Raw genomic sequence first — 17,279 nt, 5'->3', positions numbered from 1 at the left:
GGTTGTCTTTCACTTTCTTTTGGTGTCCTTTAGTGCACAACAGTTTTTAATATTGAAGTCCAATTTCTTATTTTTCTCTTTTGCCACTTGTATCTTGGTGTCATGTTTAAGGAACTATTGCCTAATCTCAGGTCACAAAGATTTACACCTGTGTTTCCTTCCTTCCTTCCCTCCCTTCCTTCCTTCCCTCCCTTCCTTCCTTCTTTCCTTCCTTCCTTCCTTCCTTCCTTCCTTCCTTCCTTCCCTCCCTCCCTCCCCCCTCCCTCCCCCCTCCCTTCTTCCCTCCTTTCCTTCCTTCTTTCCCTCCTTCCATCCCTCCCTCCCTCCCTCCGTCCGTCCCTCCCTCCCTCCCTCCTTCCTTCCTTCCTTCCTCTTTCTGACAGACTCTTACTCTGTCACCCAGGCTGGAGTGTAGTGGTGCAATCTTGGCTCACTGCAACCTCTGCCTCCTGGGTTTAAGCAATTCTCCTGCCTCAGCCTCCTGAGTAGCTGGGACTGCAGGCACACACCACCATGCCCAGCTAATTTTTGTATTTTTAGTAGAGACGGGGTTTCACCATATTGGCCAGGATGGTCTCGATCTCCTGACCTCGTGATCCACCCACCTTGGCCTCCGAAAGTGCTGGGATTACAGGTGTGAGCCACCATGCCCGGCCTGTGTTTTCTCAGAGTTTTGTAGTTTTAGCTTTTATAGTTAGATCCTTGATCCATTTTGAGTTGATTTTGTATATAGTGTGAGATATCCACCTGGTGTTGTAAATTGCCCAGAAGTGGGTATGCTTCTAAATCTGGCTGTTAGGGATTACTAGACGTGACCAGAGTGAATTCCTCTCTTTTTCTCAGAATTTCTTTCTTTCTTCTTTTTTTTTTTTTTTTTTTTTGAGACAGAGTCTCTGTCACCCAGGCTGGAGTGCAATGGCTTCATCTTGGCTCAGTGCAACCTCTGCCTGCTGGATTCAAGCAGTTCTCCTGCCTCAGACCCCTGAGTAGCTGGTATTACAGGCGTGTACCACCATGCTTGGCTAATTTTTGTATTTTTAGTAAAGATGCGGTTTCACCTGTTGGCCAGGCTTTTCTACTCCCGGCCTCAAGTGATCCATCCGCCTCTACCTCCCAAAGTGCTGGGATTACAGGTGGGAGCCACCGTGCCCAGTCCTTTTCTCAGAATTTATTTGTTGTTTTTTTGTTTTGTTTCATTTTTGAGACAGGGTCTCACTCTGTCAGCTAGGCAGGAGTTCAGTGGTGTGATCATTGCTGCAGCCTTGAACTTCCGGACTCACATGATCTTCCCACCTTAGCCTCCTGAGTAGCTAGGATTACAGGCATGTGCTTCCACACCTGGCTAATTTTTTAATTTTCCAGGACTTATTTGTCCATTCTTGCAAAGTAGGGTAAAACATGCCTATCTCTACCTACCTCTCTTCCCTTCAAGGGACCCCAGCCAAAATCCTTGAGGCTGTCGGGCTGACTGTGGGTGCTGTTCCCTGATCTGCCTCAGTCATGCTGCATGATCAAAAGTGTCTGCTTTCTGCTTCTTGGAACTTTATTCACTTTGGGTGTCGGTCTTCCTCTACAGTGTCCCAAGAACACAGAATCAGACCAGGAATCTGTGTTGCCATAGTGTGTGGAAAGAGGCAGGCTTCCAACTCGGCTATGTGCTGTTGGGTGATTGAAGCCACTTACTTAACTTTCTTTCTTTCTTCCTTCCTTCCTTCCTTCCTTCCTTCCTTCCTTCCTTCCTTCCTTCCTTCCTTCCTTCCTTCCTTCCCTTTCTTTCTTTCTTTCTTTTCTTTTTTTTTCTTTTTTTTGAGATGGAATCTCGCTCTGTTGCCCAGGCTGGAGTGCAGTGGTGCGATCTCACCTTACTGCAACCTCCGCCTCCCAGGTTCAAGCGATTCTCCTGCCTCAGCCTCCCGAGTAGCTGGGATTACAGGTACATGCCACCATGCCTGGCTAATTTTTGTAATTTTAGTAGAAATGGCATTTCACCATATTGGTCAGGCTGGTCTCAACCTCCTGACCTCAGGTTATCCACCCGCCTTGGCCTCCCAAAGTGCTGGGATTACAGGCGTGAGCCACTGTGCCTGGCACTTAATTTTCTTAATACCTCAATTACCCCATATGGTAAAGGGACTAATAATCCATACCTTATAGCACTGTTGTGAAAATGAAATGAGGGTAAGCAGATAAAATTTCAGACTACGGATGGGATTGTTACTACATTCTGGGCCTGGCTTTGCTGTTATTTGCTATGTGACCTTATCTTCTCTGGATCTCCATTCTTTCCAAGTCTATAAAACAAAGTGAACAATTGTCAACCTTTCTTCCAAAGAGCAATGATTTAAGGATCAAATGATGTCATTTAACAAAAATATGAAGAGCTCAACAAATGAGGAACTCATTATTATTATTACAATTATTATTATTTTAGAAATAGGGTCTTGTTCTCTTGCCCAGGCTGGAGTCCAGTGGTATAAACACAGCTCAATGCATCTTCAGCCTCCTGGATACAAGTGATCCTCATGTCTCATCCCCCTAAGTAGCTGGGACCACAGGCATGTACCACCACGCACGGCTAATTTTTTATTTTTTATTTTTATTTTTTGAGACAGTCTTGCTTTGTCGCCCAGGCTGGAGTGCAGCAGCACAATCACCGCTCACTGCAACCTCTGCCTCCTGGGTTCAAGTGATTCTCCTGCCTCAACCTCCCAAGTAGCTGGGATTACAGGCCTGTGCCACCATGCCCGCTAATTTTTTTGTATTTTTGGTAAAGACGGGGTTTCACCATGTTGCCCAGGCTGGTCTTGAACTCCTGGCCTCAAGTGATCCACCTGCCTTGGCCTCCTAAAGTGCTAGGATTACAGGCGTGAGCCTCTACACCTGGCCTCGGCTAATTTTTTATTTTTTGTAGAGACAGGTTCTCACTATGTTGCCAGGGCTGGTCTTGAACTCCTGGGCTCAAGTGATCTGCCCACCTCAGCCTCCCAAAGTGCTGGGATTGCAGATGTGAGCCACTGTGCCTGGCCTGGAACTCATTATTAAAGCATTCACTAGTATCAGCTTTGGGGTTACCTGCCACATCATCTGACCTACCTATAAGGATATCACAGCTAACAGAGGCTCTGTTTCTCAGAATTTAGGCAGAAGCAGTTCAATTTATCACAAACTACTCTATATCCAGCGTAAGTGCCCAAATAAAACAATTGCTAAAGTTCTTTAGGCATTTACTATTTTTTAGATATTTAGTCCTCACTACAAATCTGTGATACAGGTATTATTTTTATTAACCCCATTTTATAGAAGAGAAACCTGAAGCTCAGAGATGCTAAGTAACTTGCGCAAGGTCACACAGCTAGTAAATAAAGGGCGGAGTAAAGATTCAGTTTCACGTTGGACTCCAAAACCTTTCTACTGGGACTCATGGGAATAGTGTGGATGTCCCTGACCTCCAATGGCCCAGGGCTCTCCTGGGGGAATCCAGCCATAGACAAGACACCAGCGAGAGCCCAATCCTAAGATTTTTTTTGTTTGTTTGTTTTTGAGACAAGGTCTCACTCTGTCACCAGGCTGGAGTGCAGTGGCATGATCAATGCTCACTGCAACCTTGACCTCCCAGGCTCAAGCAATCCTCCCACCTCAGCCTCCTGAGTAGCTTGGACTACAGGTGCACACCAGCACACCTGACTAATTTTTAAATTTTATTTAATTAATTAATTATTATTATTTTTTGAGACAGGGTATCACTTTGTCACCCAAGCTGGAGTGCAGTGGTGTGGTCTCAGCTCATTGCAGCCTCCACCTCCCAGGTTCAAGTGATCCTCCCACCTCAGCCTCTGGAGTCGCAGGGACTACAGGTGTGCACCACTATGCTCAGCTAATGTTTTTATTTTTTGTATAGATGGGGTCTCACTATGTTGCCAGGGCTAGTCTCAAACTCCTGGACTCAAGTGATCCTCCTGTCTTGGCCTCCCAAAGTGCTGGGATTACAGGCATAAACCACCACACCCACCCCCTAAGGTGTTTTTGCTGAATGTGACCATGTCAGAGGCAGGAAAGGGAAGCATCATGGGGTTAGGAAAGGAACGCTAAGCAGGGAGACAGAAAATGGGATCATTTTGTGAGTGTTCGCTGTGTGTGTATGTGTGACAATTCTCAGAGCCAGCCTCTCAGGTGGTTGAGACCACTGTCCCCATTTCCCAGATGAGATAATGGAGCCTCAGAGAGTTTCTGCAGCACAGCTAGTGGAATTAGAATTTGAACCCGGCTCTTCCAGACTCCAGATGCTTCACAACTATCCCATTTTCCAGTGTTTCCTAGACCTAGTCATTTGCAGTTCACCTTCATGATTTTACCATTTCTCTGTGCCATAGCTAGTGTTATTCACTTAATAATTCCTTTTGAATCAGTCTACTTAAAAAAATAGCTTCATTCTAAGGTGTAATATTCTTGGAATATCGGTTTGCTGTTACCCACCCCCACACATTATACATATACATATATGTTTCTAATACATATGTATGTACATATATATGTGTATCTTTTTTGTTTTTTTTTGTTGTTGTTAGTTTTTTTTAGATGGAGTCTCTCTCTGTAGCCCAGGCTGGAGTGCGGTGGTGTGATCTCAGCTCACTGGAATCTCCGCCTCCCAGGTTCAAGTGATTCTCCTGCCTCAGTCTCTGGAGTAGCTGGGATTACAGGCACCCACCACTACACCTGGCTAATGTTTGTATTTTTAGTAGAGACAGGGTTTCACCATGTTGGCCAGGTGGGTCTTGAACTCCTGATCTCAAGTGATCCACCTGCCTTGGCTTCCCAAAGTGCTGGGATTATAGGTGTGAGCCACTGCGGCTGGCCAATGTATGTTTTTAATACACATTCAAATAATGAATAACTATGAAACCTCAAAAACTGCTCCGTGTTACTTCCTGAACCCATGTTGAGTGCCCACATGCTGTGCATACCACATATTGGGAAACACTGCTTTCCCTGGCTTCCAAGCCCAGCTTAATCACTGTCCCATCCTGTGCTTTGCTTTATTTGTCTATAAATGTTGGGGTTGGGGGTTGATGCCAAAGACCTTTTCTGTTGTCATTAACATGGACACAGCTCTAAGAGGTCTTGGCATATTGGGCTGGCTCCCCTTTTAGTTCAGAATTTGGATTTTTATCCAACTACTCAGAGTGATCAAGCCTTATGAATGAACTCATTGGTCAAACTCATAAAAGGCTGATCGATAAAACAGAAATGAACGTATGAATTGACACTAAGTCATTAGCAGTTCGCGGGACTGGATTCTCCATTAGTGGAAGAGCACATATCCTTTCTAGCACTGACATGTGCTTGGGAAACTTACTAAGCTAACTGGCCCATGTAACACAGAGGCCCTTTGGTGCAGTGGAAAACTGTTGATTTTGGAGATTATCTTGAGTTTGAATCTGAGCCTGCCTGTAAGAAGCTGGCTAACTGAATTGCTTTGCTTCTTGGACCGTTACCATTTATAAAATGGGGACCATTGAGCCGGGCGCGGTGGCTCACGCCTGTAATCCCAGCACTTTGGGAGGCTGAGGCAGGCGGATCACGAGGTCAGGATATCGAGACCATCCTGGCTAACACGGTGAAACCCTGTCTCTACTAAAAAAAAAAATACAAAAAAATTAGCCAGGCGTGTTGGCGGGTGCTTGTAGTCCCAGCTACTCGGGAGGCTGAGGCGGGAGAATGGCGTGAACCCGGGAGGCAGAGCTTGCAGTGAGCCGAGATCGCGCCACTGCACTCCAGACTGGGCGAGAGCGAGACTCCGTCTCAAAAAAAAAAAAAAAATGGGGACCATTGTACTCACCTTTTAGGGTTGTTGCATGGATTAAATGGGATTCTCTATAGAAAATATTGGCACAAAGTAGGTGTAAATTTGCATGCTAGTGGGATTGTTTGTGAGGGAAATTGTCATTTGATTATCAAAGACTTAGGAGCAGGAACAGTGTCTAATTCAGGGACTGCAAATGGAAATGCCAGTTGAGGCCAGGGATATGCTAATAACTGGGTAAAGCAGGGCAGGTGTAGGATAGCAAATGTCTGGGAATTAAAAGAGAGGTGAGGATGTGTATGACCTTGAGAAGGCAAGCCCTGGCAAAAAGGGATGGCCTCCACTCAGCTACAGTTATGCCTAGATCTTCTAACTTTTTATTTTTATTTTTTGAGACGGAGTCTTGCTCTGTCACCCAGGCTGGAGTGCGGTGGCGTGATCTTGGCTCACTGCAAGCTCCGCCTCCCAGGTTCACGCCATTCTTCTACCTCAGCCTCCCGAGTAGCTGGGACTACAGGTGCCCACCACCAAGCCCGGCTAATTCTTTTTTGTATTTTTAGTAGAGACGGGGTTTCACCGTGTTAGCCAGGATGGTCTCTATCTCCTGACCTCGTGATCTGCCCTCCTCGGCCTCCCAAAGTGCTGGGATTTCAGGCTTGAGCCACCGCGCCCAATCGATCTTCTAACTTTTTAAAGAGAACCAAGAAATCTGGATTTTTTTGTGATAACTCCTGATTTTAAACTGGCACCCAATTGTAATTTACAACACTATAAGGGTCAACATTGCCAGCCAAGCAGAACATGGGTGGGGGCCACTGCTGGTCACTGGTGTGCAGCCTCTGGTCTAAATCATCTTTGTATTTCTTCTTGCTTTATGCATTGTCCCAACACAGTGCTGGTGTATAGTAAATATCCAGTAAGTGGGTGTAGAATGAATAAACCAATGCAGATAAACCTGTAGAGAGGCCGGGCACAGTTGCTCATGTGTCTAATCCCAGCACTTTGGGAGGCCCAGGCAGGCAGATACTTGGGCCCAGGAGTTCGAGACCAGCCTGGGCAACACGTCGAAACCTCATCTCTACAAAAAATACAAAAAGTAGCCAGGCATGCACCTGTAGACACACCTACTCAGGAGGCTGAGGTGGGGGTATCACTTGAGCTCGGGAGGTCAAGGCTACAGTGAGCTGGGAAGTCAAAGGTGCAGTAAGCTGTAATTGCACCATTGCACTCCAGCCTGGGCGACAGAGTGAGACCCTGTCTCAAAACAACAACAACAACAACAACAACAACAACAACAACAACAACAAACCTGTAAAGAAATGACAGTGATCATAAAGATCACTAAATTATAGGACTAGCCTGATCCCCAAAGGTTGTGTGGTCCAACCCCCTAAGTGCTTCCTGGAGGTATCTGAGCACTTTCCCCACCTCCTTGGCAGCTGGTACTGAAGAAGACTCTCTGTTGCCCATGACAGTTCCTTCCCTGGTTGGTCAACACTCAGGATCTGCCAGGCCTTTGTGTTCTTCCTTACGTTAACACACAGATCCCTTTACCTTTACTCTTCTGCCGCCTGCATGCCCTTTGGATATGTAAAGTCAGGGGTCATTTTCACTACTGAGGGCAGATGTCCTATACCACCCCCTAGTATCCAGGCATTATCACATTCCCTTGTCCGCTTGTTGGTTTTCTTGTTTTCTTTTTGTTTTGTTTTGTTTTGTTTTTTTGAGACAGTGCCTTGCTCTGTCACCCAGACTGGAGTGCAATGCTGTGATCATGGCTCACTGCAGCCTCGACCTCCTGGGCTCAAGCAATCCTCCCACCTCAGCCTCCCGGGTAGCTGGAACTACAGACATGCATTGCCATGCTCGGCTAATTTTTAAAATTTATTTTGTAAAGACAAGGTTTCCCAATGTTGCTCAGGCTGGTCTTGAACGCCTGGGCTCAAGAGATGCACCCACCTTGGCCTCCCAAAGTCCTGGGATTACACATGTGAGCTACTGCACCTGGCCTGGTTTGTTCTTTTAGCAGCACCTGTTACTCTAGAGCTGAGAACTTCCTGTCTCATGTAGTGTGGATGCCCAGCTCCTAGAGTACGTGCTTACCACATGACCCACCAGGAGGGTCAGCTACCCCGTCCTCAGATCCTTCAGGCGCACTTTCTCTGGGCCAGGCACTGTGCAAAGCTCTTTGTTTACTGTCTCCAATTTAATCCTTCTAAGGAGGTCGTGGGTTAGGCATTCTTTGGTCCAGTTTACAGAGAAGAAGGAAGTTACTTGGTCAAGGTGCACAGCTAGTAAGGCTGGTGGTGGGAATTCAGACCCTGGTCTGTCTGCCTGCTCCAGGTGCACCCTGAGTTTGCCCTTGGCAGTGCTGCCAAGTGACAACTTGGAGGCCTGGGGGCAGCCACCTCATGACTAACTGAGCATTGAGTAAAGCGAAGCAACCCTTTGTCTCCTATCACTAGCTTTTCTCCTTAACTTGTCACAACTCCAAGTTGGCAGTTTACCGTTAAGGACAAGTCCTCCAAGTGGACTTCTAGAGGGGACTGGAGGGCAGTACCTAGTTCTCATTCTGTGCCTCAGCTTCATCACCTGGGGAATGGGATACTTTATTAACTGACTTATGGGGCTGTTGTGTTTAGAACAGTGCCTGGAGCATAGTTAAGTGCTCAATACGTATTAGTTATTATTTTATCGACTATCATTTATTGGGAAAGCTTCCTCTAAGTTTTAGTGTTCTTTCTAAATTTCTTTTTTTTATTTAGAGATGGGGTTTTATCATGTTGCTCAGGCTGGTCTCAAACTTGTAGGCTCAAGCCATCTGCCTGTCTCAGCCTCCCACAGTGGTGGGATTACAGGCATGAACTACCACGCCAGGCCATTTTAATGAATTCTTGTTATAGCCGTTAGAGCACCACTCACTGCCTTTGCCTTTGCCTCTAGATATGGGGGCACTTCTTGTTGGGGATCCACAACCCCCTAAGCTTGGACACTGAGTGCATGTTACAACTTAGTAAATACTTTTATGTCCAGTATTTCATTTGAGCTAGTTGAAGCCTCAGGCTGTGTGTGCACAAGACTCTCCCAGGGTCAGGTACTAACGGCTGCCATTCCTGGAGCAGCCCCATCAGAGGAGACGTGACTCTAGGGTATCCCCAAAGGCACCTGGCATGGGATTTGAAAGCAGGCCCCCTGACTGTGGGCTGCTGTCTCCCGTGCCCAGCTGTTCCTGCTGTCATGTGCTGAGCCCTCCTTTCCCCCTCCTCAGCTGAGAACAGCACCAACACCACCCAGGATGAGCAGCGCAGGTGGCCGGGCTGTGACCGGCAGGACGAGATGCTCAACCTGGGCTTCACCATCGGTTCCTTCGTGCTCAGCGCCACCACCCTGCCACTGGGGATCCTCATGGACTGCTTTGGCCCCCGACCCGTGCGGCTGGTTGGCAGGTGAGGTGGCTGGGCTATGGGGAACGGGAGGACAGGGACCGTGCTGCAGGGGGAGGGGTGGGGATTTGCTCACAGGCCAACCCCTCACCCTTCCCTGTGTCTCCACAGTGCCTGCTTTGCTGCGTCCTGCACCCTCATGGCTCTGGCCTCCCGGGACGTGGAAGGTGAGCTGTCTGTTCTCTTGTGGCCCCACAAGAAAAGAATAGGTGGGATGAAGGCAGATGTTTACCCCAGTTCCTGCCCTTGGCTTCCCACAGCTCCCCAAATGCCCTCATCTGCTGCTTTCCCCTTTCCAGTTCTGTCTCCGTTGATATTCCTGGCGCTGTCCCTGAATGGCTTTGGTGGCATCTGCCTGACGTTCACTTCACTCACGGTGAGTGTCACAGGCCTGGCCTGGCAGCAGAGTTCCCCCGAGTGGGGTGAGGGCAGTATGAGTGGGCTGGGGGTGGGGCCTGTGGACGCAGATCACTAGATCAAGTGAGTGTGTGAGAAACCGTGCAGGTAGCTGCAAAGGGCAGGTGTGAGGCTGTGTGTGTGTGGATGAGGCTGTGTGTCGGGGTGTATGTTAATGTGTGTGTTTGTGTGTACAGAGCCCATGAATGTCTGTGGAGCTCTGTTCTAGGTCCTGGACTACAGCACAATCAGGACTGACCACGTCATCCTCCCTGCTGGAGGTTACATTTTGGGGGTGAGGGGCACAGATAACCCAATAAACAAGTAAACTAATAAATTATGTCAGTCGTCATAGGTGCTGGGAAGAAAATAAAACTGGGTACCATGATCGTGAGGGGGAGGGAGCAGCTCGAGACAGCATGTGCACGCTTGCCATGTCGTGGGAGAGTGGGTGTGTGACCCCGTCCCTGTGAAAGCCATGAGTTGGTAGGTGTGTTTGTGAGTGTACTAGGTTGAACCATATGAAATTGTCGACACCTCGTCGTGCACATGGCTTGACCTATTACATGTGGTGAGTTGTGTATGTGTGTTGCTCTAAGTGTGTTTATTTATGTGAGTGTGTAAATGCGTTAAAGGCTTAGGAGTTTCGGGAGGGTGGAGGGGAAGGTTCCTGGCCGGGCTGGCTCGGACTGTTTATCTCTGAGAAGGGCTGCCTGACTGGGTGGTTTTGGCTGAATTTCACCTCGCCCCAGCATCCGCCTTTAATTCCAACCAGGGACATTTCACAACTCTCAAGGAAGGAAGCGGATCCCTTTCTCCCCGCCCCTCTGCGCAGCCCCTTTTCCCTGCTGTGCAACTTGGCCCAGGGCCCTAAATCCCTTCTCTCCGGGGCTTGACCTCAGACCCTCCCTGGCGGCCCGGTGGGGCTTGTCCAGCGCTCCTCCCCGCCATATCCCCGCCTCCTGTAATCTCCAGCCAATGGCAGGGTCCGGCGCTGGCACCGCCCCTCAGCCACGCCCCACTCCCGCTGGCCGGCCCCGCCCCCTGGGCCGCTGCTCTTGGCCCAGACTTGGACCAGGACGCCCCGTGCTGCGTCCTGCGGGCCCAGCTGCTGTTGCCACGCGCGCTGCAAGGCCGCCAGCCCGGGGTTAGCCGGCGGACCTCGCCCTACCCACAGTACTGGGCGGAGACAGCGTTTGTGGCCCCTTGGAGGGGAGAGGGCCCTGCCCCTCTCCAGGCCTGGCACCCTTCCCTGGCGTCCTTGGCAGTGGTGCCTCACAGATGCAGGGTGCAGGAAAACCTCTGCCTGAGTGGATAGAGGTTTTTCCTGAGCCAGCCACTTCAGGGGAAGGGGGAAGGATAATTTAGTTGTATGCGTTGAAACACCTTTTTTTTTTTTTTTTTTTTTTTGAGACGGAGTCTCGCAGTGTCGCCCAGGCTGGAGTGCAGTGGCGCGATCTCGGCTCACTGCAACCTCTGCATCCTGGGTTCAAGCAATTCTCCTGCCTCAGCCTCCCGAGTAGCTGGGACTACAGGCGCGCGCCGCCACGCCCGGCTAATTTTTTTGTATTTTAGTAGAGACAGGGTTTCACCGTGTTGCTCAGGCTGGTCGCGAACTCCTGAGCTCAGGCAATCCACCCGCCTCGGCCTCCCAAAGTGCTGGGATTACAGGCATGAGCCACCGCGCCCGGCCTAAATGCCTTCTTTACCAGAGCTATTGAGGCCTCCCTTCAGAGTCTCAGTTTCCCACTCTGTGGAGTGTGTTCAGGCTTTGTACGGATCCTAAGGTCCTTCTCAGCTGTGGGATCTAGTGACTTGGGGAGGATGGTGGGGCCAGAGGAGGGTGTGTGCGAAGGGCATCCTGACTTTGCCTTCCCCTGCCCTGAGGGCTTGGCTGAGGCAGGTGAGCGGAACACATGATCAATTAAATTCTCTCCTGGTGTGGGTTCTGACCCTGCTCTGGGTCAGAGCCACCTCCTCTGGAGACTGTGTCTGCCCCGGCTCAGTTCCCTCCCTTATTTCCACCCTCACCTCCCAGGACATGATTTGTCCTGATTAAGCAGAAACTGGGCTGGGACGTCAACTGAGAGGGTTAAGAGGCGCCACCTATTACCGGGACACAGCCATGGTCACAGCCTTGGGTTAGGGCTGGGACAGCGACAATGAGGAGAAAGCCATTAATGTGCTCTGTGAACTTGAGTATACTTTTCCTCCCTGGGTCTCAATTTTCTCATCTAAAATGGGTTGGACAAGATCACTGTTTCTTTCTTTTCTTTTCTTTTCTTTTTTTTGGGGGGTGGGGCCATAGTCTCGCTCTGTCACCCAGGCTGGAGTGCAGTGGTGCGATCTCAGCTCACTGCAACCTCTACCTCCCAGGTTCAAGCGATTCTCCTGCCTCAGCCTCCGGAGTAGCTGGAATTACAGGCGCACGCCACCATGCCTAGCTAATTTTTGTATTTTTGGTAGAGATGGGGTTTCACCATGTTGTCCAGGCTGGTCTTGAACTCCTGACCTCAAGCTTCCCACCAGCTTCGGCCTCCCAAAGTGCTGGGATTACAGGCATGAGCCACTGTGCCCAGCCAAGATCAGTGCTTCTTAAGCACCTGTTCCGTGTGTTGTTCAGAGGTGTTACGTAACAAACTTGGGAAACCTGGGATTAAACAAAATTAACAAAATGTCTCTCTGAGGGGTGTCTGGGAGCCTTTTTGAAGCTAAAGGGCACTGTGACTGTGTAGGCAGGGGCAGAGTACAGTTTCCCACATTGATTTTTCTGTTTGTTTTGCCTTGGGGCTTTTCTGCTGCGTCTCCTGGGGCTGTTGTATGGAGCAGGGCTGGGAACGCTGGGTGAGGGTCACAGTGTCCCCACCTCATGGGTGCTGCTTTCCCTCCTCAGCTGCCCAACATGTTTGGGAACCTGCGCTCCACGTTAATGGCCCTCATGATTGGCTCTTATGCCTCTTCTGCCATCACGTTCCCAGGAATCAAGGTATGAGGCCACCTGGGTTTTCTTTTGGTCTTGACACAAGAACTGGGTGGGGCCGAGTGAGCAGCAGCTAGTGCTGACCCACGGGTCTGACTTCTCTGCTCTCCTTCCTCTGTCATCATCCCAGTGCAGGGCTTCCCCCTCTCTCCTGGGCCACAGCAAGCCTTCTCAGCTGGTCTCCCTGCCTCTGATTCTTTTTCTGTGTACTCTGTCACTCACGTGACTTCCAGAAAGATCTCAGATGGGGAACTGGCGCACACACTGCTGAAAAACCTTCAGTGGTTTAGCTTCACCTACAGAATCAAGTCCAGCCCCTTCACATGCATTCAAGGTCCTTGACTCTCTGGCTTTATTTAGCCTTTGGGGCTACATTTTTCCACACTTTCCAGAGACGATGGGTGGTTTGGTCCAAGGTCACAAAGTGAGTTTATGCCAGGCTGGATCCTGGACAGGTCAACTTGGTGTACCTGGAAGCCAGGAGACCAAAGTTTTAGCTTAGTGCAAGACGGGGGCCTCTATTTCCTCTGTCAAATATCAAAGCACCCTTTGACTGAGCCATGCCATGCTCCTCAACCTCCATTGTGGGCAGTACCAAACTGCATACCGTTTTGCACTTTACAAAGAGTACCAAAGAAGGTACTTTTGCTCAGTGTCTCCAAAGGAGTTTGAGAGAGTGCATGCGTGGGGGACCATCAGTTGTTTTGGTGGGCAGGCATGGAGGGTGGGCAGTTCTCCCTTCTTTTCAACTGAAGTAGTGTTTGAGGAGCCAGATCTTACCTCCACACATTTGGGGGTGTGGCCCTTTGAAGCTCTGTCCTGCCCCTAGGGAGGAAAAGGCACCAAGGTCCAAGACTGCAGAGAAAAAGGTTTGAGCAGGAGCCTGAGAGGAGAGCAGACACTAGTCATCCTGGTCAGATGGTATGGGGAGGACAAGAGGACAGATGGTGCACCAGCTTCTTCCATAAGAGGGGCTGACACATTTGCACAGAATCTCATTCAATTGAGAACTTACCTGCCCTGGGGTTGAGACCCCTTAGGCAGAGCACTTGCACCTCCCTCTCCCCGACCCCCCAGTTGTTGCACATGGGAAAGGTGAGATAAGGCTGAGCATGAGCAGTCTGGGTTTGCCTTTTCCCCTGGGGAACGTGCCAGGAAGGGGCAGGATAAACACGGTTAGGCCTGGTAAACCTAGAGTACTAAGTTTCCTTTGTACATACTATGAAATGGACATTTTTGTGTGAACATGAACATGAATGTTTGTGGAGTCATAGGCAAAAATGTATGTATCTTTTTAAGATAGTGGAAATTTCAGAGGTATTTTGAGCCAGTGGCCAGCAACTTCAGGCTTTGTGGAGACTACTTCATAGCTCTCTAGGGGGGCTCAAGTGAAAAAGAAAAAGGAATGATGGATCTTCTGAGTCTGACTCTAAACTTCTGGTCTTGGTTTCCTCATCTGCAAATTGGGCACAAGCACAAGGGGAGATGAGACCTTCTTTAAGGCCTCTGAGGCCTGGGATCTACCTTGGTGGGGTCTGGGGCCAGGCAGTCTCCCCCATGGGCCTGCCCCCTCCTGTCACAGCTGATCTACGATGCCGGTGTGGCCTTCGTGGTCATCATGTTCACCTGGTCTGGCCTGGCCTGCCTTATCTTTCTGAACTGCGCCCTCAACTGGCCCATCGAAGCCTTTCCTGCCCCTGAGGAAGTCAATTACACGTGAGTGGCTGGAGTGGGCAGAGACTCACCCTGGGGCAGAGAGGGCTGTGGTGATATGATAGATGGAATTAACTTTGGATTCAGAGAGACCTCGGCTTGGACCTCTGCTTGGCAAATCACTTGAGCCCTCCAAGCTCTGCTTTCTCATCTGTACTATGAGCTTGTTCCTACCTACCCACAGGTCGCTTTTGTTTGTTTGTTTTTTTAGAGACAGTGTCTTGCTCTGTCACTCAGGCTGGAGTGCAGTGTCTTGGTCCTGGCTCACTGCAACCTCAAACTGCTGGGCTCAAGCGAACCTCTCCCTCTGCCTCCTGAGGTGCTGGGGTTACAGGCACACACCACCATGCCCAGTTAATTTTTTTATTTTTTGTAGAGACAGGGCTTACTGTGTTACCTAGCCTGGTTTTGAACTCCTGGCCTTAAGGGATCCTCCCCCCTTGCCCTCCCAAAGTGCCCGATTACAGGCGTGAGCTACTGTGCCCAGCCTCCCATGGGTGTTTTTAAGTAATAGAGTTGGCACATAACAGGTGGTCAAAACATGGTAAATATTTATTTATTTATTTATTTTTGAGACGGAGTCTCATTCTGTCACCCAGGCTGGAGTGCAGTGGCGTGATCTCAGTGAACTGCAACCTCCGCCTCCTGAGTTCAAGCGATTCTCCTGCTTTTCAGCCTCCTGAATAGCTGGGATTACAGGCACGCGCCACCACAGCCAGCTAATTTTTGTATTTTTTTAGTAGAGACGAGGTTTCACCATGTTGGCCAGGCTGATCTTGAACTCCTGGCCTCAAGTGATCCACCTGGCTCAGCCTCCCAAAGTGCTGGGATTGCAGGCGTGAGCCACTGTGCTCAGCCCATGGTAACTATTTATGTGGGTACAAAAGTAATTATGGTTTTTGCCATTAAAAGTAATGGGCCAGGCGCAGTGGATCATATCTGTAATCCCAGCACTTTGGGAGGCCGAGGAGGGTGGATCACCTGAGATCGGGAGTTCTAGACCAGCCTGAACAACATGGAGAAACACCGTCTCTACTAAAAATACAAAATTAGCTGGGTGTGGTGGTGCATGCCTGTAATCCCAGCTAGTCAGGAGGCTGAGGCAGGAGAATCCCTTGAACCCTAGAGGCTGAGGTTGCGGTGAGCCAAGATCGTGCCATTGCACTCCAGCCTGGGCAACAAGAGCAAAAAGTCCGTCTTAAAAAAAAAAAAAAAAAAGTCATGACAAATACTGTTTTCATCCTTTCTGGGTTTGGAGGAGGAGATCTGAGTAGGAGGCATCTCAGCAATGGCACTCGATGCCATGTGGTCCCAAAAAGAGGGACATAAAAGAATCAAGCACCCCATCTTTTGTGGGGCCACCTGAATGCCAACTTTTTCCAGCCCCCTGTCAGTTCAGCAGAGGCAAGAGGTGATGCTCCACACCAAGCACATAAGGTGACATTACAGAACTGACAGTTATGCCAGGCACTGTACTTAGCCCCTATACCATCCTCAAACAGCTGTATGATGTAGATTGGGTATTAACTCCATTAATAACAAAAGTGCAGGGAACAAAGTGACTTTCCAAAGGTCATGCCATTCAAAGGAGGGTGAATCTTAGGTTGGATGCAGGCTGTCTGACTCTGGAGTCTGAGGTCTTAATGCTGCCTCCTCCGTGGGAACAGTCCAAGTGAAAAACAGCTGATCCACTCTTCATTTACTTGGCATCTGTGCTAAGCTGGTCCCCGAGCCAAGCTCTGAGCAACAGAAACAGGAGCTCTGCATCATGCTTGTGAGCATGTCAGTGCCGGGTAAAGGAGTGCTGGAAACCGCTGGGACGGCCGCCGAGCGCTGGGCTGTTGAAGGTGGGCTCTGTGTGACTGGTTCCCCTACACTCTGGCCTGGCTGCCTGCAGGAAGAAGATCAAGCTGAGTGGGCTGGCCCTGGACCACAAGGTGACAGGTGACCGCTTCTACACCCATGTGACCACTGTGGGCCAGAGGCTCAGCCAGAAGGCCCCCAGCCTGGAGGACAGTTCGGATGCCTTCATGTCATCCCAGGATGTTCGGGGCACCTCAGAAAACCTTCCTGAGAGTGAGTGTCTGGTCAAGGTGCTGGCCTTGGGGGATAGGGATGGTGGGTCCTCATATTCAGTGAGCACTCATGGTTGAGTATTTATTCGCACCCCTCTTCAGTCCTTACAACACCCCATGATGTAGGTGGGGCATGCTCCTCATTTACAGAAGGGCACATCAAAGCTCAGCTAACGCTGGGAAGTTCAGATTCAGGGTTACCCTGCTGGATTCCTGGGATTGGGGAGGGAGGAGCTTCCAAAATGGGAACAAGGTCTCTGGGCCTGTCGGGTAGCAGTTTTCCTCAGGGCCGCTTGCAACCTCTGAGCTTATTGCATCAGGTGCAGCCAGGCCCGCGAGCCTCCTGGCAGGGGTCCTCCACACCTGGCTGTCTTTTGCCCCCTGCTGGTCACAGAAGGAGCTGCACCACCTGCCTGGGCTGCTTCTCAGGAGGGTACCTGAAGATCCCAGGACCGTCAGCTCCATGATAAGTGGAAGGAGCTCCTTGGAGTCAGGAGCGGGAGTTGAGGGGTTTGAGTCCTGCTCTCCAGTTATAGGCTATGTGACTTGGGTAGATCACCTAACCTTGCTCTTGATTTCCTTATCTCTTAAACTAGCACTAAAGGCACCCCACAAACTGTAAAGTTAGTTGTGATGATTGAATGACACCATGGATGTGGAAGCTCTTTGTAAAGTGCAAAACGGTGTGCAGTTTGAGGGTGGTTACCCCCAGTGCTGATTCTCAGAGGGCAACATGGGTAAGGGCATGAGCTGGAGTTAGGCTGACCTGCTGCTTCCAGCCCTGTGAGCTTGAGCAAGTCATTTAACTTCCTGAGCTGCAGTTTTCTCATCAGTAAAATGTGATAAGGATAGGGTTGTTGTAAGAGTCTATT

At 49.8% G+C, this 17,279-nt stretch overlaps 1 protein-coding gene across 2 annotated transcripts in view; it reads left to right on the top strand.

Annotated features, from left to right (window-relative positions):
• Positions 1–17,279, top strand: part of SLC43A1 (solute carrier family 43 member 1) — a 32,666-nt gene that overhangs the window by 7,122 nt on the left and 8,265 nt on the right. For both annotated transcript variants that reach the window (XM_032152912.2, XM_032152913.2), the window contains exons 3-8: positions 9,069–9,246; positions 9,355–9,410; positions 9,543–9,619; positions 12,533–12,625; positions 14,202–14,335; positions 16,230–16,408. In XM_032152912.2, the coding sequence (XP_032008803.1) occupies positions 9,069–9,246; positions 9,355–9,410; positions 9,543–9,619; positions 12,533–12,625; positions 14,202–14,335; positions 16,230–16,408 (717 nt within the window). The remainder of the gene's footprint in view (positions 1–9,068; positions 9,247–9,354; positions 9,411–9,542; positions 9,620–12,532; positions 12,626–14,201; positions 14,336–16,229; positions 16,409–17,279) is intronic.

This window comes from Hylobates moloch, unplaced genomic scaffold (assembly GCF_009828535.3).
Source record: "Hylobates moloch isolate HMO894 unplaced genomic scaffold, HMol_V3 SCAFFOLD_5, whole genome shotgun sequence".
Taxonomy (NCBI): Eukaryota; Metazoa; Chordata; class Mammalia; order Primates; family Hylobatidae; genus Hylobates; species Hylobates moloch.
The sequence above is the reverse complement of the archived record's forward strand: the minus strand, read 5'-3'. Positions and strand labels throughout refer to the sequence as shown.